Source organism: Doryrhamphus excisus, chromosome 6 (genome assembly GCF_030265055.1).
Source record: "Doryrhamphus excisus isolate RoL2022-K1 chromosome 6, RoL_Dexc_1.0, whole genome shotgun sequence".
In the NCBI taxonomy this organism is placed as follows: Eukaryota; Metazoa; Chordata; class Actinopteri; order Syngnathiformes; family Syngnathidae; genus Doryrhamphus; species Doryrhamphus excisus.
The window spans coordinates 19,723,506-19,746,218 of NC_080471.1; the positions used below are offsets into that span (position 1 = coordinate 19,723,506).

At 40.4% G+C, this 22,713-nt stretch overlaps 2 protein-coding genes and 1 long non-coding RNA gene across 7 annotated transcripts in view; 1 reads left to right on the forward strand and 2 right to left on the reverse strand.

The window, feature by feature from the left end:
- The window catches only part of LOC131130904 (uncharacterized), a 13,307-nt gene extending 12,712 nt beyond the window's left edge, over positions 1-595 (reverse strand). For both annotated transcript variants that reach the window (XR_009130117.1, XR_009130118.1), the window contains exon 1: positions 296-595. This is a non-coding gene — a long non-coding RNA (uncharacterized LOC131130904). The remainder of the gene's footprint in view (positions 1-295) is intronic.
- Positions 108-5,185, forward strand: b3gnt9 (UDP-GlcNAc:betaGal beta-1,3-N-acetylglucosaminyltransferase 9). The gene is made up of 8 exons (XM_058075009.1): positions 108-159; positions 1,400-1,493; positions 1,916-2,165; positions 2,232-2,351; positions 3,594-3,914; positions 3,989-4,215; positions 4,292-4,547; positions 4,621-5,185. Exons 3-8 carry the CDS (start codon positions 2,052-2,054, stop codon positions 4,951-4,953), a joined length of 1,371 nt encoding a protein of 456 aa, XP_057930992.1. The 5' UTR covers positions 108-159; positions 1,400-1,493; positions 1,916-2,051; the 3' UTR covers positions 4,954-5,185.
- Positions 3,506-22,286, reverse strand: phaf1 (phagosome assembly factor 1). 4 transcript variants are annotated; one of them, XM_058075014.1, is made up of 16 exons: positions 21,202-22,286; positions 20,148-20,230; positions 19,155-19,238; positions 18,845-18,888; positions 16,034-16,113; positions 15,832-15,926; positions 15,481-15,545; positions 15,306-15,418; positions 15,076-15,209; positions 14,596-14,679; positions 14,277-14,359; positions 14,102-14,145; positions 13,966-14,012; positions 12,841-12,899; positions 12,652-12,724; positions 3,506-11,676 (listed from the first exon to the last, which is right to left on the reverse strand). In XM_058075014.1, exons 1-16 carry the CDS (start codon positions 21,263-21,265, stop codon positions 11,581-11,583), a joined length of 1,248 nt encoding a protein of 415 aa, XP_057930997.1. In that variant the 5' UTR covers positions 21,266-22,286; the 3' UTR covers positions 3,506-11,580. The 4 variants fall into 4 exon arrangements, with proteins under 4 accessions (XP_057930997.1, XP_057930995.1, XP_057930994.1 ...); XM_058075012.1 differs by having other exon boundaries at positions 15,481-15,578; XM_058075011.1 differs by having other exon boundaries at positions 13,966-14,015; positions 15,481-15,578.
- Between the last annotated feature and the right edge of the window lie 427 nt (positions 22,287-22,713).

Genomic DNA, 22,713 nt, shown 5'->3' on the forward strand with positions numbered 1-22,713 from the left:
TACACTTTGTGAGTCCAATGGTATTGTTAATGTATTTTATTTGATCACAAAACGTCCTTACTTGTTAGCATCCTATTAGCTAGCTAAACAAAATGGCAACTGGAGCAGGAAGTTATGTGGCCAGTCTATGATGTCATCAACAGTTGACACTCAAAACAGGTTTTTATGATTTTGCGAAATGTTCTCACATTTTTTTCTTTTAAAAAAAGTTCAAACCGTCATTTGAATATGAATAATTATTATGAATAATTATACAATATGAGGTTGAACACAGAAATGATTAAGTGACTCACACGTTTCACTCGCCTGTCTGTGCTTTTTTGTCCAGCCGAGTAACTTCTACATTCTTTCAGCATGTCCAGCGATATAGTTAGCATCCTCTTCTGCCATGTGGGCACATAATATTTCATCAACATTGTGGGTTTTGTCAGAGAAAAACTTGTAAACATACAAAAACTGCAAGCTAGCAATGACACAGTAGAAACCGCAGGTCGGCACGAGGAGATTGATTTAAAATGGTGTACAGCCAATCAGGAGGCGGTGCTGACAGAAAGGCAAATAAGAGACACTCAACTTCCCTCAATGCAATTCTTCTTAAAGGGCCAGGCTCTCTCTGCAACGGCGTTCAAACGCTATATTTATATGCATTTCAAATTGTTTGTAAAAACTACAGTTGTAAAACTATTTAAAATGTGTTTGGGGCTTTCTGGATTGTTTTAATTACAATTTTTCCTTATGGGAAACAGAGATTTAGTGATAACCGAATCTATTTCTAATCAAAACATCCGTTTTGGTTTGTGTCATTCCGAAACGGATTAATGACGCTAACCAAGGTTCCACTGTATTGTTAAATTGTGCACAAATACATTTGTAGATCTAAAAAAAAATATATATATTTTTTTTTCTGATTCTTATGATAAATTAAAGGTAAAAAACACAAAATGTACTTCTGCATATGTATTTAGTTGGTATCCGATCCATGCACCTTCGATACCAACATTAGGAGTATCGCCCATCCCGAGGGCTGGTCCTTCAACGTGTGGCCACGTGGTTAGTAAAATGCTGCCTTCAAGTACCTACAGTTGATTTTACTGTGACCGCTACTTTTTGACATAATTTAAAACATTAGATTGTTTACATGCGGTGTGAAGCACAATATTATATTATTAAGTGTAAGTGTATTCTGTGCACTTGACAATGAAAGACTATCTCATTTCTTTTCATCACCCACCTAAAATTAAAAAAAAACACTGTAAAGTGTGCTACAACACATGAATAATTCAGTTTTGTTTATTATTTTCTTGACACATTCCACAGTTAATAAATAACAATGAATAACAAATAATTTCGACAAAATATGTTCCGGCTAGCTTAACCTGTACCACCTCGTCTGGTGCAGATTGACATATATCCCACAACACGTAAAGGCACCGCGGAGACCAGCGTTCAGACAGATGTTTCAAGTTTCCACTGAACGTCTTGGTCTTCTTTTGGTAAGTTTAAATGCCTAAAACTACGTATTGTGTTATGTAACAACAATTTATTGTGCTTTTTATATGAAATGATAGCATTTGCTAAACTGCTGTTGTGAGAAAATGCGAGTTTTGTGTGTCTTTTCTGTCACGTTCACGTCTGCTCGGTGACCTTGGGACATTATAGGTTACATTATGTTGCATTTTGCATTTATATTTATATATATATGCATTTAGATGTGTGTTTAACTCTCACATATACATAGTTAGAGATACGTTGCTCATTTATATTGACTTATATAACAAGACACACCCCCTCCATTGAGTATATTGATAATAGGATGCGAATGCTGAGTCAACACAATATATAAAATGCATGTATTTCTCTATTATTGTTGTTAAAGTACCTTATAAAGATATTAATGTTGTTATGGTGATTTCAGTGTATTGGATTTTGGATGCTTCTTCTGGCTATGGAGAAGATAGCCTCCCTCCACGTAGGACTAAGATGATTTTTACATCACAAGCGGTGAAGTCTTCCAAGCAAAGATGCTCCAGAGACGACCACCGTAATCAAAGATGGCGATGATGATGATGATGATAAGGAGGAGGTCCTTAGGTCACATGAAAGGAGATGTGATGTGCACCATGCTGCTGCTGGTGCTCTTTTGTTTGCTGTTCTACGTGCGACAGGTATATACTTAAATGGACGCTAACCTTCACTTCCTGTTGGTTCTAACAAGTGCTGTGATGTTCAAGGTCATTCTGTCCTCTGGCTGGGACACCCCTGCATGGAAGCTGGAGATCCAACGTCCCACTAAATCTAGTCGGACCTTGCTGGGAACCAACAAGGCCAGAGTGGGCCAGGAGTCTCCAGGGGTAAGACAGGAAGTTATTTAAAACGAATAAGAATACTTGGTTGAGTGGTTTGCATGCAGGCCTCACAGCTAGGAGACCCAAGTTCAATTCCACTCTCGGCCATCTCTGTGTAGAGTTTTCATGTTCTCCCCGTGGAGAACGGTTTTACGGTTTTCTCCCACATTCCAAAAACATGCTAGGTTAATTAGCGACTCCAAATTGTCCATAGGTATGAATGTGAGTGTGAATGGTTGTTTGTCTATATGTGCCCTGTGATTGGCTGGCGACCAGTCCAGGGTGTACCTAGGATAGGCTCCAGCTGGGATAGGCTCGTGAGGATAAGCAGTAGAAAATGAATGAACTTTATAATTCAGGGCTGCACGCAGCAAGTGGTTAGCACTCAGGCCTCACAGCTAGGAGACCGGTGTTCAATTCCACCCTCGGCCATCTCTGTGTGGAGTTTGCATGTTCTCCCCGTGCATGCGTGGTTTTTCCCACGTATTCCAAAAACATGCTAGGTTAATGGTTGTTTGTCTATATGTGCCCTGTGATTGGCTGGCCACCAGTCCAGGGTGTACCCCGCCTCCGGCCCGAAGACAGCTGGGATAGGCTCCAGCAACCCCTGCGACCCTCGTGACGATAAGCAGTAGAAAATGAATGAATGAATGAATAAATGAATGAATGTTGCTATGTCAATGTAATCTCCCCAGGGCCTTCAGAATCAGGCGTGCTGGCCCCTGTCACTTTAACACTATTAGCAATGGGCCTGTTTTGTGAACCAATCAGATTTCAGATTCACACCACAGGTACCCACAGTAATGTCTGCATTTTTTTCGTCCTCCGATGGGTTCATTCATTCATTCATTCATTCATTTTCTACCGCTTTTCCTAACGAGAGGCGTGGTGTACACCCTGGACTGGTCACTAGCCAATCACAGGGCACATATAGACAAACAACCATTCACACTCACATTCATACCTATGGACAATTTGGAGTCGCCAATTAACCTAGCATGTTTTTGGAATGTGGGAAGAAACCGGAGTACCCGGAGAAAACCCACGCATGCACGGGGAGAACATGCAAACTCCACACAGAGATGGCTGAGGGTGGAATTGAACCCTAGCTGTGAGGTCTGCGTGCTAACCACTCAACCGCCATGCCGCCTGATTGTGAATAGTCACAGGCAATCTGCTAGAAAATACATTTATGGATGATTTCATTCATAAGAACGTTCTATCACATATTCTGTCCAAATTAACCAGTCCCCAGTCAGTCCCACTGAGCCTCAGCGCCGTCACTCAGAGTCCAAGTCCAAACATCCCCAGGCCAAACCCAAAGCCGAGTCTAAACCTAAAAGAAAATCCAAGTTACGACAGAAGACAACGAAGCCCACCAAGACGACTCGTGTTCCTCCGCCCACGATGCCGCCATTTGACTTTGAGGGCTACCTGAGAGAGAAGGACAAACGCAACTTCAAGCTTCTTATCGACCAACCAGAGAAATGTCACCCGGGGGCGTCATTGACTGACCTCTACATGCTCATCGCGGTGAAATCTGTCGCTGCGGATTTTGATAAACGGCAGGTAAAATTGTTATCGGTTTCCGAACCCTCCATTGGTTCCTACATGTATAAATACTTGGCTTCTAATGACCTCAGGTGGTGCGGAGGACGTGGGGTCGAGAAGACGGGTCCATCCGTACGGTTTTTCTTCTAGGGGTCCCCAGGAATCGCACCGCTTTACCTCTATGGGATCAGCTTCTGACCTATGAGAGTCAAATCTTCAAGGACATCCTTCTATGGGACTTTGAGGACACCTTCTTCAACCTGACGTTGAAGGAAACACACTTTCTGGAATGGGTCAACAGAACCTGTTCTCATGTCAGGTCTGTGTGAGGTTCTAGTATCCTGAACCGAGAAGTCTTGTTCTTATTCAGTTCTTCCATGTCATGGTGCTTGCAGGTTTATCTTCAAGGGGGACGCTGATGTTTATGTGAATATCGAGAACATCCTGGAGCTGCTTCAAGGTCAAAAATCAAACCGGGATCTTTTTATTGGCGATATTATCGTCAACGCTAAACCAATTCGCCGCCGTACTTCGAAGTACTTTGTGCCGGAGTTTGTTTATGGAGCTGCTTTGTACCCGTCCTACGCCGGCGGAGGGGGTTTTGTTATGTCCGGGTACACGGCACGCCGACTCAGCTCCGCATGTCAGCAGGTACTTCCACGATAAATATAATCCGTATGGTTTTTGTTTTTTTCTTTCATGGTTTTGTTGACTTGACTTACAGGTGGAACTGTTCCCCATCGACGACGTGTTTTTGGGAATGTGCCTCCAGCTGATCGGCATCAAACCATCACGCCACCAGGGTTTCCGTACATTCGGGATTCCCCGTCCGTCGGCGGCACCCCATCTCCAAACGTTCGACCCGTGTTTCTACAGGGAACTCATGGTGGTCCACAGCCTCAGCGTACCCCAAATATGGCTCATGTGGAACCTGCTGCACGACCCTAAACTCAACTGCCACAACAGGACCAGACCGACATCCGGACCCTTCAGGTGGAGGATAGGAGAAAGGGGAACGGACTATGGCGTGGGACGGGTGTTTGTCCCGCGTGATTAACTGGCTGATGCTATTTGGTCACATGACTCCCCCGGCTCATATCAAGTGGAAAAAAAGTTTTAAAGGCATTAAAGAAAGATTTGCCGCCAGATCCTGCTGTTGATGCAACAATGTGACATCACCGTGGGGCTTACTAGTCATGTGGTCGACATAAAACACTGAATGCTTTCAATGTGACGTAAAGTTTACGACTAAACAAGCCTTGATAAAATGGATACCTTGTGGTTTTGATTTGGGGACGAGTGGATTAATGATGTTGCTGTAATCACCGTAGCATAGAATGCACTGCTTAGTTGCAACCAGTAGGGGAGCTGTTGGTTCAATTCATTCATTTTCTACCGCTTATCCTCACTAGGGTCGCCAGCCAATCACAGGGCACATATAGACAAACAACCATTCACACTCACATTCATACCTATGGACAATTTGGAGTCGCTAATTAACCTAGCATGTTTTTGGAATGTGGGAGGAAACCGGAGTACCCGGAGAAAACCCACATGGGGAGAACATGCAAAGTCCACACAGAGATAGCCGAGGGAGGAATTGAACTTGGGTCTCCTAGCTAACCACTCGACCGCCATGCAGTCCATATTGGTTCAATTTCAATGAGTTAGGGGTGGAATCAGAAACATGACATTAGCTGAGAGGTAATAAGAGTGTAAAGTAACTATAGGGGTGTTAAGTCACATCAAGAGGGCTCTAATAATGTTAAAAAACTTTTTTTTAGAAGGTTTATATGTGTAATGAGGAAAATATTCTATTCATAAATAAGGACTCCTACTTTGCAGATATTCACTTATCAACCAATTAACCGTGTCTGTCAGTCCTGGCTACTCAGCACAATATGGCATTGTCACAATATGACAATTAATAAGTTAATGGTCACCAGCCAATCACAGGGCACATATAGACAAACAACCATTCACACTCACATTCATACCTATGGACAATTTGGAGTCGCTAATTAACCTAGCATGTTTTTGGAATGTGGGGGGAAACCGGAGTACCCGGAGAAAACCCACACGGGGAGAACATGCAAAGTCCACACAGAGATGCCCGAGGGAGGAATTGAACTTGGGTCTCCTAGCTAACCACTCGACTGCCATGCAGCCCATGTTGGTTCAATTTCAATGAATTAGGGGTGGAATCAGAAACATGACATTAGCTGAGAAGTAATAAGAGTGTAAAGTAACTATAGGGGTGTTAAGTCACATCAAGAAAAAATATACACATATAGACAAACAACCATTCACACTCACATTCATACCTATGGACAATTTGGAGTCGCCAATTAACCTAGCATGTTTTTGGAATGTGGGAGGAAACCGGAGTACCCGGAGAAAACCCTCCCATGCACGGGGAAAACGTGCAAACTCCACACAGAGATGGCCGAGGGAGGAATTGAACTCGGGTCTCCTAGCTGTGAGGCCTACGTGCTAACCACTTGTACGCCATGCAGCCCATGTTGGTTCAATTTCAATCAGTTAGTGGTGGAATCAGAAACATGATATTAGCTGAGAGGTAATAAGAGTGTAAAGTAACTATAGGGGTGTTAAGTCACATCAAGAGGGCTCTAATAATGTAATAATAAAAATATCTTTTTAGAAGGTCCTAAACAAGTTTTATATGTGTAACAAGGAAAATATTCAATTTATAAATAAGGACTCCTACTTTGCAGATATTCACTAGTGTCCTGGGGGTACGCTGGAGCCTATCCCAGCTGACCTAGGGCAAGAGGCAGGGTACAATATGGCTAATAAAGTAGAACAGAATGTACACCGTAACAAACAGATAGAAGTACTGACATACGTGGAAACCATCACACCGATATCAGATGTGATCCATGAATGAATTGCTTTGGTTGATATTTGTCACATCCACATTGTTTTATTTCTTCGATATCCTTCTTGTTCTGACACCGAAAAGAACCTTGGGTGTCAACTTGAGCATTTTACACTCTTTAAAAAGTCAAAAAAGTACAGCCACAGTTTGTCAGCAAGCAACATTTTTGCAATGCTTTAAATCCACAAACTCAATTTGCACTGCATTATTTCATTATTGCCTTTTTTTTCCAGTTGAAATGCTGAGTATTTATTACTGTATGTTATTTCTTCTTACACAAAGTAACAGGCATTAAAATATACTAGATGACATTTCATTCATGTTCATGTTTTAATCAAATGGAACTTTTAAATGTCATTTCCAGGAATGGATAAAAACAAATACACACAATGTAAGGAAATGGGGAACAAAAAAAAAAGACAATACAAAGCGTTTATACCAGTATAATTACAAACACGATGAGGCTGTGTATTATAAATTAAAACTTTATGATAATACTCATTCACCTTCCCATGAAATGGAAAAAAAATAGCAATCACATGTCACCTTCACTGTTCTCAAGACAAAAGCAAGGTTGTGATATGTCCACCTGAGTTGATGCTCTCATGATCAAAAACCTCCTCATACGACTAAAATAAGTCTTAAAGTGGAATAAGAGGAGAATCCTTACACTTTTTCTTCTTCCTTTCCACAGCAAAGCAGCTTTTTGCATGACAGGAAGCTCTACAAGCACATACTAGTTAAGGAGTCTCCTTCAGATTAAAACACATTTTAATTTTAATCTGGACAAGTCGTTGACTCGAAAAGTGACTCTACGTTTGAAATCGGCGTCCTTTGTGATTATTGGTTGGCGTAACTATGTCAGTCACTCAAGAGATAAGAAAACGAAAAGTACAAAAACATGAATGTGATGTAGAAAATGCAGTAATTCTCAACAGGCAAAAATAAATCTAAGGCCATACCAGCATAATGTATGATGCTGCTATGATAGCCCATACACACACACACACACACACACTATTATGTACTCTACACAGGGGAGAAAATACAAAGGTCAAAGACAGGCTCAGTGGGAAATGAGGCACAAAGTTTTGTTCTTTTCTGCTTTGTTTCTTCAAATGCACACTAAAGTGTTTGAATAGACAATAATAATAATAATAATAAATGTATAAATACATCCAGGAAGGATGACAATTCTGCAGAAGTTTTGTATATCCCTAACTGAAACTCAATATTTCTGATTGGAAACATTCTGAAAAAAAAAAACAAAAAAAACTATATATTAAAAAAAAATATATAAGTAAGGATTGTGTTTCCCTGCTGGTAAATTGACTAAATGATATGACTATTTATGATTCCTTAGTGCAAACGTGATCAAACACCTGCAGTCTTTACAGAGTTCTATGGTTACCGCAACAAATAATCAAAAGCGTTCCAACCTGTTTATGTTGACAAATGAAGTAAGGGAACAAGGTTGTTTTTTTTAACGCATCCACTCTTGCATACAATCTGTTATGTTAGAGTGAAGGAATGACTCATGGTGGTTTTTCACAGGACCCTAATATTCACTGACAAATTCTTAATCTTCCCCCCCAAAAAACAATGAATCAAATCCAAATTATTTTTTTTAATGTATAAGCTGTGTACAAGAGTACTAAGGCCACCCTAAAAAACTGGGGGAAAAACAAGAACAAAGCCAAGCCAAATAATAACGAGTATACATTTGTCCACTAACAATAACAAGTGAAGCTAAATGGAAATAATGCTAAAATATTGCAAGGAGAAAAAAAAGGCTAAAAGTAAAAAAATTAAGTTAAAAAAATAATTTGGCTACAACAAAAGGACATTCATTCATCCATTTTTGATGCCACTAAATGCTCACTATGATAGCAGGGTATGCTGGAGCCTATCCCAGCTGACTTTGGACTAGAGACGGGGTACACCCTGGACTGGTCTCCAGCCAATCACAGAGCACATATAGACAAACAACCATTCACACTCACATTCATACCTATGGATCATTTAAAAGGAAACATAAAAACATAAAATTCCCAATATTATAAGAATAAAGTGGTACTTTTGAGAGAAATTTATAAATACAATTTTAAAAGCGCAAGGGGAAAAAAGCATTAGCATCATTAAAAAGGACCTATTATGCTCATTTTCATTTTTTGTATCAAATTGTGAACTCCTATAGAGCAGCTACACACAATAACCCACATAGAAAGCTTTCTAGATCTTCCAGATGCTGCAGTGTTTCCATGGATTTCTTAATTCCTGCCCAAAAAGTCTGTTTAATTTATTGGTCACACTCTCAAGCGCTCCGGAGGACTTCCAGACAGCTGCTGAGCTCATTTGTCCTGTTACTTCTACAAAAGTTTGGTGCTGGAGCCTATCCCAGCTGTTTTCAGGCGAGAAGCGGGGTACACCCTGGATTGGTCGCCAGCCAATCCCAGGGCACATATAGACAAACAACCATTCACACTCACATTCATACCTATGGACAATTTGGAGTCGCTAATTAACCTAGCATGTTTTTGGAAAACCCACGCATGCGAGAACCCTAGCTGCGAGGTCCACGCGCTAACCACTTGACCAACATGCAGCTCCGACAGAAGTGCATTTGTAGTTAAATGTAAAATCATCAGGAGGTTTGCCACCAGCTGCTTATAATTATCTGCCTTGTAGTTTCCAAGAAATTAAGTCGTTCATTTTCTACCGCTTATCCTCACAAGGGTCGCGGGGAGTGCTGGAGCCTATCCCAGCTGTCTTCGGGCGAGAGGCGGGGTACACCCTGGACTGGTCGCCAGCCAATCACAGGGCACATATAGACAAACAACCATTCACACTCACATTCATACCTATGGACAATTTGGAGTCACCAATTAACCTAGCATGTTTTTGGAATGTGGGAGGAAACCGGAGTACCCGGAGACAGGAGTACTTCACGCAGAGATGGCTGAGGGTGGAATTGAACCCTGGTCTCCTAGCTGTGAGGTCTGTGCGCTAACCACTCGACCACCGTGCCGCCGGAAAAGCATAATAGGTCCCCTTTAACTACTTTTATTCTCATATTAAGACTTACACGTTACAAATTTATTTTAATGACAATTAAAATTTCTCTCATGTTACCGTTTTAATGTAGGAACGTTATTGTCATGACATGTTCGATTAATCGATTAATTCACAACTTTTTCATTCACATGAAGCCTATTCCCTTCACATTCAAACCTTTACCTGATTTACTCAATTGGCCATAATGCGTGATGCATGATACATTCGTTTCTTTGCCAAATGTATAGGAAACACTGTATTGTCCTAGCAGTTCCTTCCTTTCTTCAACCTTTTTTTTTTGCAATCACAGCCAGCTGTTTAAAATCCAAGTTGAATTTCAATGCTTTTACCAACAACAAAAAAAACTGCCTCTTTTCTCCAAAAGGACAAGAAGTTACAGTGAGAATGTCTGCAAGATGAGCAGAAATGCCCATGAAATGTCTTTGGCTTATGCATTTGGCAACTCAACAAACAAAAGATGATGCAGATGTCGCTGAAGGATGAATAGCATCACCGTGTCATGTAGCGTAACTCACTCAGTAAAATAACAAAATAACAGAACCTCAACTCTCTCCAAGATTTACGGTTAAAAAGGAAAAACAAACGTTCACGTTAACATGTATTGAAGATTTGGCCAAATAATCAAACAAGTCAAGGTGTTATGGTTGTGTGCAAAGTAATACTTACAAAAGCCTGGGAAGAGTCATGCAATGAGTTGGAGAGACGGGTGGACGAGGGACGGGGGGGGGGCAGCGTCCCTTACAACATGCAGGACTGAAGATAAACAAAAGAGGTTGCCAATTTGTGCTTTTCTCTTCGGGTTCCTCTCGTCCAAATAAAGTTGTTTATCAGGTTCATGCAGCGTTGGTGTGGATTTCGACAAGTTTGGGGGCTAAAAAAATGCCAAGTGGAAAAGTCCAACAGGATGCGTTGACTGACCTTTTGCTCAAAAGCAACATGGCAAGTGACCTTGTGTGTGTGTGTGCTTCATGTGTTAAAATGACAGAAGAGGCTTCAGCAGGCTCGGTCATGCAGGTGCTCATTTTACAGCACTTTAGGCGGCAGGGACGGACGGGGGGGAGACAATAATGTTTGGATAGTTCTGCTTTCAGAGGCTTCACATCTGGCCGTCTGACTATTGAGAGTTTGGGTCTTCTTTCACCTTCCAGCTTTGGTTGGCTCCTCCTGGGCTGGGACGCTTAGCTTCTTATGGTTAGTGTGGTCGGGCAGGAAGACGAGCAGAAGCGGGCAGGCTGGCAGTGTGGTTCGTTGGCGATGATCAAGCCAGTTCTGTCTGAGGATACTGGTCAGTTATTTTTTTTTTTCTTGGGGGGTGGGGGGACGCTCTCTGAAGTCCGCAGTGGCAGAAGCTCAACATGTTCATATCTAAAAGCTTCACACAGGCTCTTAGCTGCACTTGACAAAAATGGCAAAGCTTATCTTTCCCTTCCTTTTTTTTTTTGCAGTCCTTTATGGAGTTGTACCTGAACACAGATTCCATCACGCCATCAAGTCAGCCAAAAACTCACATGTAGGTATTCATTCTCCAACAAACTGTGTGTTGGATGTGATTTGAGGAGCAATTCTTCCAAGCCAGCAGGAAAACAAATGCTATTCAATGCAAGAATGGCCGTGTTGTTGTTGTTGTTATTGTTGGTTAGGTCTGCTTGGTTTCAACTCTGCACGTTTTTCAGGACAAGCCAGAATGAGACATGGTGTCAGGTTACTTGTTCAGTGGGAGCTGCTACTGGACTCGGGTGGGGCTGGACTGGTGGTCCGTGGAGCACCGTAGAGGGTCACGGACGCTATGTGGCTATTCTGCATCACCTGTTCGTGTTAAAAACAACAATTTAGATTAAAAGGCACCGAGACCCGACAGAACCCACCCTGTTAGACAAGGGGCCTCAAACACGCGGCCCGCAGGACACTAGTTTGAGGCCCCCGCCTTGATATGAAATGTTAGTGCGACCTGCGCAAGTTTGATATGGATGCTGTATGGTATCATGTACCCAGAAAAAATGATTACGTTTGATTAATGTTCATGTTAAAGGTTAAATAACTGTTAATAGTTATCCTCCCTATCCGTGTGGAAGTGGTAAGTTTTTGGCTATTTAAGTTTAAAGGACATAACTTGAAGGCTACCGTTTAGGTCGCTAGCTCTCTAGTTTGCGAGTTAGCATGTGTCTCAAGACCCTGCAGTTGCGCAATATGTTGTAAATCAAAAACGTATAAATGTGACTATAGTCGTGTAAGTTTTTATTATTTGCCATTTTATTATTATTATTATTATATTTATTGATTTATTACTGATTGATTTTCTTTATTCTTGATTTGTTTATTTATTTTTCATCTTATTTTATGCAGAAAAATAAAAAGTAAGATATTTGAGAACAGTGGAATGTTTTATCAGAGCTTTTATTGTAGAAAATTGGAACCAAAGCAAAGTTTTTTTTTTGTTTTGTTTTTAATAAATGCATTTTTTTTTGGGAAAAACTGATGTGGCCCAGTTCACCCAGACCCTAGCTCAATATGTTGTAAATAAAAAGAGTATAAATGTGACTATAGTCGTGTTTTGTCATGTCTACAGGGCTCTAATAATGCTTTGTTCATTTTAATCTGAAAAAAATAAATTTGTCTACCCACCAACTATATGTGGTTTCTTAAGGAAGCCATTGTATTAGGACAAAACCCAGAAAAGCATAGAATAAAAACAAAAACTCCACCACACAGATTAAAATCTTGATCTGACCGTGAGTCTGCGTGAACCACTACACCACCATGCCGCCTCTAAAAATGACTCACCTCAAAGATCATCCTCTGGAGTCCAAAGCAGAAGGTAGAACCAAAGGGATTGGTGTTATTGGCAGATGAGGACCTGTGGAACACATATTTGGTAATAATATAACAATCATGAAGTGGAAATAAATATCAAATGTATAGAAATATCGTGATAAATTTTAAGTTTTGCAGTCATAGCATGTTTTTCTTTACCTATGAAGGACAACAGGCTTTTCCATCGGGTGGCCCAGCAATTCCTGAACCTGATCCCACTGACAAGAAAAACTAAATGTTAAAAACAATATTACTATATTGACCATGTGAGACTTGTGAGATCCATGGCGCTCATCTAGCTTCCCTTTGTGTTGGCGCTCTTTAAAAGTATATTTTGGAAGCTTTTTGTGAAATCTGGGCTTGTAAAAATAGCAAAAAAAAATCTCAAAAGCAAGGTTTATGTCATGTCCATATCAGGGACGCATACTGAAACGGCATATCGTAATGGCGCCAGTTCCGATGTCAATGGTAGTAGCCAGACTGAAATAAAGTATCTATCGGTGTCTTGTTTTGGTGCTTGCAACAACTTAATACGCCAACAGCAGCGCTCAATTCCAGCATCGCTCACAGACATTTTGCTGTAACGCTCCACAGCAGCAACAGAGCACTTCCTGGTTATCCACCAATCACGGCCACGGCATACCAGGTGCATTCAGAAACAGCGGAATACTGAACTAATAATGATGACAATTTGCTGTGTATATTTTATTTAATAATGGTCAATGTATTAATTAATTCATTTTCTACCGCTTTTCCTCACGAGGGTCGCGGTGGTGCTGGAGCCTATCCCAGCTGTCTTCGGGCGAGAGGCAGGGTACACCCTGGACCGGTCGCCAGCCAATCACAGGGCACATATAGACAAACAACCATTCACACTCACATTCATACCTATGGACAATTTGGAGTCGCCAATTAACCTAGCATGTTTTTGGAATGTGGGAGGAAAACCCACGCATGCACGGGGAGAACATGCAAACTCCACACAGAGATGGCCGAGGGTGGAATTGAACCCTGGTATCCTAGCTGTGAGGCCTGCGTGCTAACCACTCGACTGCCGTGCAGCCCGGTCAATGTATTAGTTATAATTAAATTGATATTTAAAATACTTCTGTTAAGTAAGTAAATTCTGTAATTCTGTTAATTCTGTTAAGTAAGTAAAAATAAAGACATTGTTTTTGGACAAAATTGGTATATTTTCCTCTTTTTTAAGGACCCGATCGGGCACTGTTTCTACTACTATTACTACTCCTTGTCAACAATAACCAACCCTAGTCTGGTACTGACCTTGCTGTAAGTAGTTAATATGCAGTTGTCAGTCTGAGAGTCGGCTCCTTCTGGCAGAAAAATAAAAATACACATTATATAACATCAGCTAAGGGGGGAGAAAAATAAATGCAGGACATACGCATTGAGTGCCTACCTTTTTTAATGACAAGCGGGATCTTAAAATCACATCGATGATAGCTGCGTTGAAAAAGGAGAGAACAAAATCATCACACTACAGAGAACAATTACACATGTATGATTTGGGTAATTTCAAATAAAATATTTCAGAACACAGGAAACAGTACAAAAATAAGTAGTGTAATATTTACATATTGAAGTTGTAATGCCCTGGGTAGTTGGTATGGAGGACAAACTTCTTAACCAGGTGAGTTGTCGAGTCAAACAGGATATCCTGAACAAAAAGGAAAACCACTAAAATGTACGCTGGTGAATAATATGCATAACGTAACTTCTTTATTTAGTTTTGGTCTAAATATTAAATAACATGTATTTGTGATTCATAGCTGAAAGTCTATATTTAAAACCAAATCATGATTGTTTCATTTCTTCTCTCCCACTGATCAGAAAGAATAACACAATCAAGTAACACAATTCCCCTAATACAAATCATCAAACACAAATACATACCACTCCCAGGGTGAAGTAGTTAAAAAAGTAGTCGTTACATTTGGAGGGAACCTGCTTGTGAGGTGATGGAGAGTGGATCTTCATCTAAAATAAACCAGCAGAACATCAACGCTGCATCTTAGTGTCATCAATACATGTTTCTTCAAGGAAGAATTTTGCCTACACAAACAAATATGTCTTTCTTTTCTGTGTGTGTTTTAAATTGTAATGTCTCATTACTGCATGTAATGGGATAAATCCATTCATTTTCTATACCGCTTATCCTCACAAGGGTCGCGGGCTTGCTGGAGCCAGGCCGCTATTAAGGTCAGGTCACAGGTTACATTATACAGTATGTAAATGGAGAATTTGGCGTCTTTGGTGTCTTTCAGAAGGTTTAATAGTGGGTTCCAACATTCAGTAATTAGCCATTTCTTTAAGTGAAACATGTGTAAGGCAACTAATGAGTTGTTTGGAAAGAAAAAGAAGAATTTCGCAAACCTTGTCCTCAGACTTGTAGAAGACTTTATGCGGGGATCCCAGAGCACCGAGGACATCCTGGCAAGAGTCTCCAAAGTAGATGTTTCTTTCTAAGGACCTCACTTTAGCATCGCCCATCACACCAGGACCAGAACCTGAACAGCCACACAAGCGTAAAATGACAAATGAATAACCAAGAAATAAATCAACTAGTTAGAAACAACAAGAATGGGAACACAGAAGCATGTTACCCGCGGTTAAGAGGCGGAGTTTGAGGCCCACAGGTCCCGCACCATCTCTCAGGACATCCACACACTCTGCATAAATGTTACCAAGGAAACAAGCCAATGGCATCGCTGGAGCTCTGAAAACAAGAAGAAGAGTATCAAATACAAGAACTAAATGACTTCACAGGGATTTTAGTACTTTGTTTCTTGTAGGTTGTTGCCGGTGTAGATGTGCATCCTCTTCACCATGGCCCCGTGTGGAATCTGCAGGGAGGCCAAACCCATGGCAAAGTTAGGCTGCCAAAGCAAAACAACTGGGAGTAATACACAACCAGTACTAATATATAAGAATGGAATAAAATAAGAATAAAATATAAGAATAAAAACATTAATCTCTACCACAAATAATCATACAGGTCAGCTCTGATGACAGGCACTTTAAAATGGGAGCAATAAAAACAATGGCACTCAGGATCCGGACATCCACAGCCCAGTTCAGTCAGCAAAACCAGAACATAAAACCTGTTAAATTCCACAGCTATAATCTCACCTCGTATTTTGGAGCCTCGTTCCATGAGTCTAGTTGGAAGGAGAAAGATAGTCCTCGAAAGTTGAGATGGAACAACTGCTCTGCTGCATTGTAAACTGAACAAAAAGGAAGAAGGAAGAAGTGGCTTCAATAAAATGGACCCAATAGTGGATTATTTCTCTACAGAGAAATATATAAGTAAACATCTGAAATACAAGTATACCTCCAGGGTGAGTAGCTCCAAAGGACTGGTCTATTTGTTCTATAGTGGGGGCAATGGCTTGAGAGTTGAAATGGACTCCACTGGAACGACACATACAAATGGCAGAGATGTGTTAACACTGCAACACTGCAGAAGCTAATGCAACATCTCAGTTGATAAGCCAAGTGTTTTAAGAACACATTAAAAATGACTTGACTCCATTACCGGCAATTCAATAGCAGCTGTAATGTTTATGGCTAAATGTGATCCGCACATAAAAATAAAATGAACAACAACACATCCATAGAAACACCGCTAATAGTCAAGAGAGAACTTGTTTTGGGGGGGGACTGGAGGGTAGTTGTTTCTAGCCTTGTTACGATGCGAACACTGCAGTTGAGAACTGTTTTTCTGGAGATGCTTGTTTACTTCCCAAGCCTGACAAGTCAAACATTTAAAGAACGCCACGGATACAAATTAAATGAATATAAACAAAACAGTTGCGTTGACTGTCTTGAAAGGTTGGCGGGAAAAAGTAATGTTAATGTTAATGGTTTAATTTCATTTGAACATGCATCAGATTACAATTGAATGCATCACATAATCAGTTCACAGTTCCACATGTCCAAAAGGAGTAGGAAGAAGCAAAGCTGATTTGGTACTTTTACAATCAGTAACTGTTACATTTGTTCACTTCCTGCTTTCCATAATACAGTTTAAGGTTTTTTTTGTAATTTTTTGTCCCCTACCGAAGTAGGAGGTGATATGACCATCCAATGACATAATGGGTACCATAGTAAGTGTCAATATAGTGATATATATAGCACATCATGACTGGTTCAAGACTCTTCATCCTTGTATTTAGCAAACATCAACTGCTTGTATTGTTTCTTGAATTGGCTCATCGTTGTGCATTGTTTGAGGGTCTTACTCAATCCATTCCATAGTTTGATTCCACATACTGAAATGCTATGGCTTTTTAACGTAGTCCTAGCATATAAAAGTAATTTAATAATCTACTACCACAAATATCGGAGACATCGGCCCAAAAAAAAAAAAAAAAAAAAAAACAGGGCACCCACGCTACTAGATTAAACCTTCACTAACCTGCCCAAGAAGAACCAAAGGATAAAAACATATCAGATGGAAAGCACAAAAAAAAAAAACGATGGCCTCCAAACCAAACTGGAATAACAAATAAGCACATACACCATGTTGGAATCTGCCAAAAAACGTAAAAAAAAAAAGAGGAAAAAAAAGAAAGCCATCTACCAGGTGACCTGCTGCTCCTGCCTGTGTCTGTGAGCGTCTCACTTTCTCACTCCTGTCATCTGCCTGACTGCCTTTCCTGATGAGCAACCACCTGTGGGTGCACTCCTGCACTGGATGCAGGAGAAGGAAGAGGCTAATAACCTGATTAGCAAACACACACACCAAATGGCACATACCATGACCATATGTAGTAAGGTCGGAATTTGTTAATTTTCGCATTTCACCAAGGGAACCATGTGTGGTTATTTTATTTATTTGGACCGTGAGAACAACACATAGTGGAAGATACATAAAGTAATCTGACTGTCAAGCAGTCACACATTGAAAAAAAATATTGTGATGACAGTGATTTCTATTTTTAGTTCATTTTATTTTCATTGGGATTTTTCTGTCTTTTTTTGTTTTTAATTTTTTTTTAATATAATGCTAAATATTCATTCATTCATTTTCTACCGCTTATCTTCACAAGGGTCGCGGGGGTGCTGGAGCCTATCCCAGCTGTCTTCGGGCGAGAGGCGGGTTACACCCTGGACTGGTGGCCAGCCAATCACAGGGCACATATAGACAAACAACCATTCACACTCACATTCATACCTATGGACAATTTGGAGTCGCTAATTAACCTAGCATGTTTTTGGAATGTGGGAGGAAACCCACGCATGCACGGGGAGAACATGCAAACTCCACACAGAGATGGCCGAGGGTGGAATTGAACTCGGGTCTCCTAGCTGTGAGGTCTGCGCTCTAACCACTCGACCGCCGTGCAGCCTAATGCTTAATATTCTTGAGAAATTTAAGTTGCTTTTGATGCAGTGGACATGCAGAATTATGCTATATGTTATCATTATATTAATAAAAAACTGTCTCACTATAATGTTGATATTGTTTATTGTTTTATAATTTGTGGGACAATTATCGTCCTGTAAAATTTGTTAATTGGCAGGCTTAGGCGATACCAATAGCATGGTCATGGAAAAGGCTTGATATGATATTAAACGGAGAACCAGACCCAAAAACAGACAATATCTGAGATTATTAGGCCAATATAATCCTATACTTATTTTTTGCTGATCTCCAATATACATAAACAATAGCGTATCATGACACCCCTACTTAGAACTAGTTTGAGTGACTTAACAGTGAATTTAGGTATAATTTTTTATTTTAGAGCCAACTTTAACCAAAACATGACTAGCATCACAATGTAGGAATGGGACTCTTATGTAACCCAAAAACCACCTGTACAATTTTCTAACGACAACAGCTTCTGCATGGAATACTGTGTATTATTTTTATTTACATTATTTCCGATATGCACAAAAGCATACAAATAAATTAGAAGTTGCCCAGTGTCTTGGAACTACAACCTTAAAGAGGTTCTCCTGTACCCTCAGCTTATCCGGGTGCCCTTTAGCATGCAACCCCTTTACTCAAAACCCCAATATCAGTCTATAGAATCCAGTCAGACTGTGTATTTATTATTTTTTATACACATGTATGGAGACTCGGTACTGTCCTCTAGTGTCACCTTCTATGTTTTAAGTGTGTATTTCTACTCACCAGTACTTCAACTTGACTTTGCTCAAGTCGTACACTTCAATCACCTGTCAGCAACAAGACAAATCAGGTGTGCAATGCTTACTTCATGTGATTAAACAAAAGTTGTGATGAGAAAATGTAACAATACTAATGTGCCACAAAAGCATAATTACAGGGAAAATGCCGCAGCACTTTTATCTAACCACAATCCACTTACATATTCTGCAGCATAAGTGTGAGATCCTTTATTTAGAAAGGACTTAAAAGATGTGGCAGCACATGCATATTGCATTGTGTGTGCATAGGCCTGATTTAAAAGTCACATTTTCACCTTGAGTCTCTGATTTGTTGCATCAAAGAGCAGTTTAATGCCATCCTGAGTCAAGTTCAGTATGAGGTCATGGCTGAATGGTGTCTGTTGGGGGACATAAGTCAGTGCATTAATTCATATCAATATGAGTGGACCCTCACACATGATGCACATGGCAATTTGCAGACAAAACATTTATTGCTGATTGTATATGATTCATAAACACATTTTGAAACATGTACACACCCCCGAGCACTCTTAGTTAAAGTACATCTTAATTCATTCCTCCTAAAAAGGACTTAAATCAAAGTGTAGGGAAATATTCATTCATTCATTTTCTACCGCTTTTTCCTCAAGAGGGTCGTGGGGGTGCTGGAGCCTATCCCAGCTGTTTTCAGGCGAGAGGCGGGATCCACCCTGGACTGGTCGCCAGCCAATCACAGGGCACATATAGACAAACAACCATTCACACTCACATTCATACCTATGGACAATTTGGAGTCGCCAATTATGGATGTGGGACGAAACATGGGAGAACATGTAAACTCCACACAGAGATGGCCGAGGGTGGAAGTGAACCCTGGTCTCTAGCAGTGAGGTCTGCGCGCTAACCACTCGACCGCCGTGCCGCTGTGTAGGGAAATATAAATCTGAAATTTCATTAAAAAACCCAAACCCAGAGTTCTATTCCAAGATTTCCAATGGGGAAAAACTGATTTTCTTCAACCTTAGAGGTACCAAAAGCTTCCATACATCCAATTTCTATACTGATTGTCCTCATGAGAGTCACGGGTAAGCTGGAGCCTAATCAAGCTGACTTGGGGCCAGAGGCGGGACTGGTCGCCAGCCAATCGCAGAACACATACAGACAATTTAGAGTCTCCATTTAACCTAACATGCATGTTTGGGATGTGGGAGTAAGCCTGCGTACCCTGAGAATATGCAAATTCGACACGGAGACGTTCCGAAAAACATACATAAACACAATTTCTGTACACTGTGACCAGCTCTCACCTGTTCACTGTAAAGCACCTGGACATTTTTGATAATGCGGCAGTGTTTCTGGAGAATAGAGATGGCTTGGGCCAATGGCATGCCTGGGAAAAAACACATTATTTGCAGTCATTATTTGCACTATGACCCATTGATTATTGCACTAAAATTAATATATCTGCTCCTGCATATGCTCCTGTGCAATACTATGTGTATATTTTGGATATCTTGTATATATCTTGTTAAATTGTCTTTTTTACTCTACTTTATATACAGTAAACCTCGGATATATCGGATTCAATTGTTCCCACTGGTTTTGTCCGATATAAGCTAAATCCGTTATATGCGTATACCGGAAAATGTCCGTTTTACGCATATATCGGATTTATATCCGGTATATGCGTAAATCGGATTTTATCCGTTATAAAAAGGCACTTCCTTGACTATGTTTCCAATGTACCTGGACGCGCAGGCAACGCTGCAAACGCTGCAAATGACGTCGTATAGCGGCCTGTCACGATTCGGCGAATCGGAGCGCCACGATGCGGCCATCCGATATATGCGAGGGAAATTTAATGGAAATGCATTGGAACGGGACTGGAGATTTTGTCCGAAATAGGCGAAATCCGTTATAAAAAATCTGATATATGCAATGAATTTTTATTGGAAATGCATTACAGAAAAATTGGTTCTTTTTATCTGTCCGTTGTGAGCGAATTTCCGATATATCCGAGGTTTACTGTACTTTTTTTGTTTTTTGAACTTGACTACTGCACTGAAAAGAGAAGCTCTCCAATTTCGTTGTACATCTTGTATAATGACAATAAAGGCCATTCCATTCCATTCCATACATTACATACAGTGATTTGGCTTTGCTGGGAGGTTGGACTGTAAGGCAATATATTCACAAAATCAGCAAGGGATCATCATCAACTGTATTATAAATGCTTCTTCTGGAACAAAATGAATACTGTTTTTACATATGATACATGCTTTGAGCTAATATATTACCACACATTCAAAGATTTGCCAATATAAGAAATACATTTGAGTAAGCATTATCATCAATACTTACCTAAAGCGTATTCCCATTGTTCATTTCCAAGTGATCGCTCAGGTACCACCTCCAAATCCAGCATTGGCAAGTAGTGGTGGGTGGCTCACCTTAAGACACAATGGAACCCACTGAAGGATTCTGTCTCTCTCCCTGCTGGATCAATGTACGCCAAACTATACTGGGGGGGGGCTACTTTACAGGCACTGTGTCTCTACAGCTACCGACGTCATGTGTGAGCATCAGTGTGACACTTTCGAGCAACAAGTGTCCACTTTAATGCATATGATATTAACATTAAAATCAAAACCAATGAGAACAAAATAAACAATTAAATATAACCAATATAAAGTCAGCCAAGGCTTTAAAGCTGACAATTTCAACCAAGATTACAAAGTTAGCTGCATTTGCACAAACAAATGACACAAGCAGCCACGTACAACATCAGCTGTCAGTCAAACTAGTGCTTAATTGCGTAATCTTGAGGGCTCAAAAAGCAAAGAAATGAGCCACACGACGCATTATCACCAGTTAGATTCTCTCACAGGGATACGTGTTGAGCCACCTGATTATAGAGATAAATAAAATAAGCAATGTCATCAGGATATATATGCTTAGATACCCCCAATAATCGCTAAGGTGATCTGTCACTACCTGTTAGTTACGAAAACACCAAGCAGGACAACAACACTGTGTCGGGCTATGGGCTAACATTAGCCAACGAGTTAGCCGCTTTGATTGCGTTCAAGATTAAGTAGAAATTAGCATAAAATATACAAAAAAATGCCCGAAAATTCAGTACATAGTTACACAATTCAGGTTATAAAACGACAAAGCAGGTTCAGACGGTGTGTTTCTTTCTTCCTTCCCTCGAAGGTACCAGCATTTGGGAGCTAGCTCTTCTGCCGCGTTGACACTAATTCAAATTCCTCCGTAAGAAACACGTCCCTTGTGACACATATTGTTTGTCAGCGTTTATATGTCCGCCATGTTCCTTTTGTGGGCTTAATGTTTCGTCAGTATCGGCGGCCGATATACAGTAGCAGGGTGTCCGAACAACGGCAACTTCAGGCATTAACAACACAAGCAGCAGTATCAGCTGATTATTCAACTTCCTGTATTCGACGCATGCGCACTGTAGACGTGATTGTGTCATAGCAGACAACGCATCAATAATAATGGTTTAGCTTATTTCTGACATGCTTTACAAAGTTATGATAAGGAATATCACAGATTTTTAATTGTAAAATAGTACAAAAGTGTCTAAAAAGGAGTAGGAGGAAGAGAAATTTAATTTACCCATTCTCAATGTGGCAGCAATTACTGATAAATCAGTTCACTTCCTGTTATTAGCATGTTCCCGAGTTAGCATTTTTCAATCGGGAATGAAAAGGATACAAACTGATAGATAAATAAACAGAATGTAAACAGTAAATTTACTGAAGTAAACAGAATGTAAACCGAGTAAACAGAATGTACTGTATGATGAATAATATTACACAGTAATGATAAAAAAAATTCTGTATATCAGAC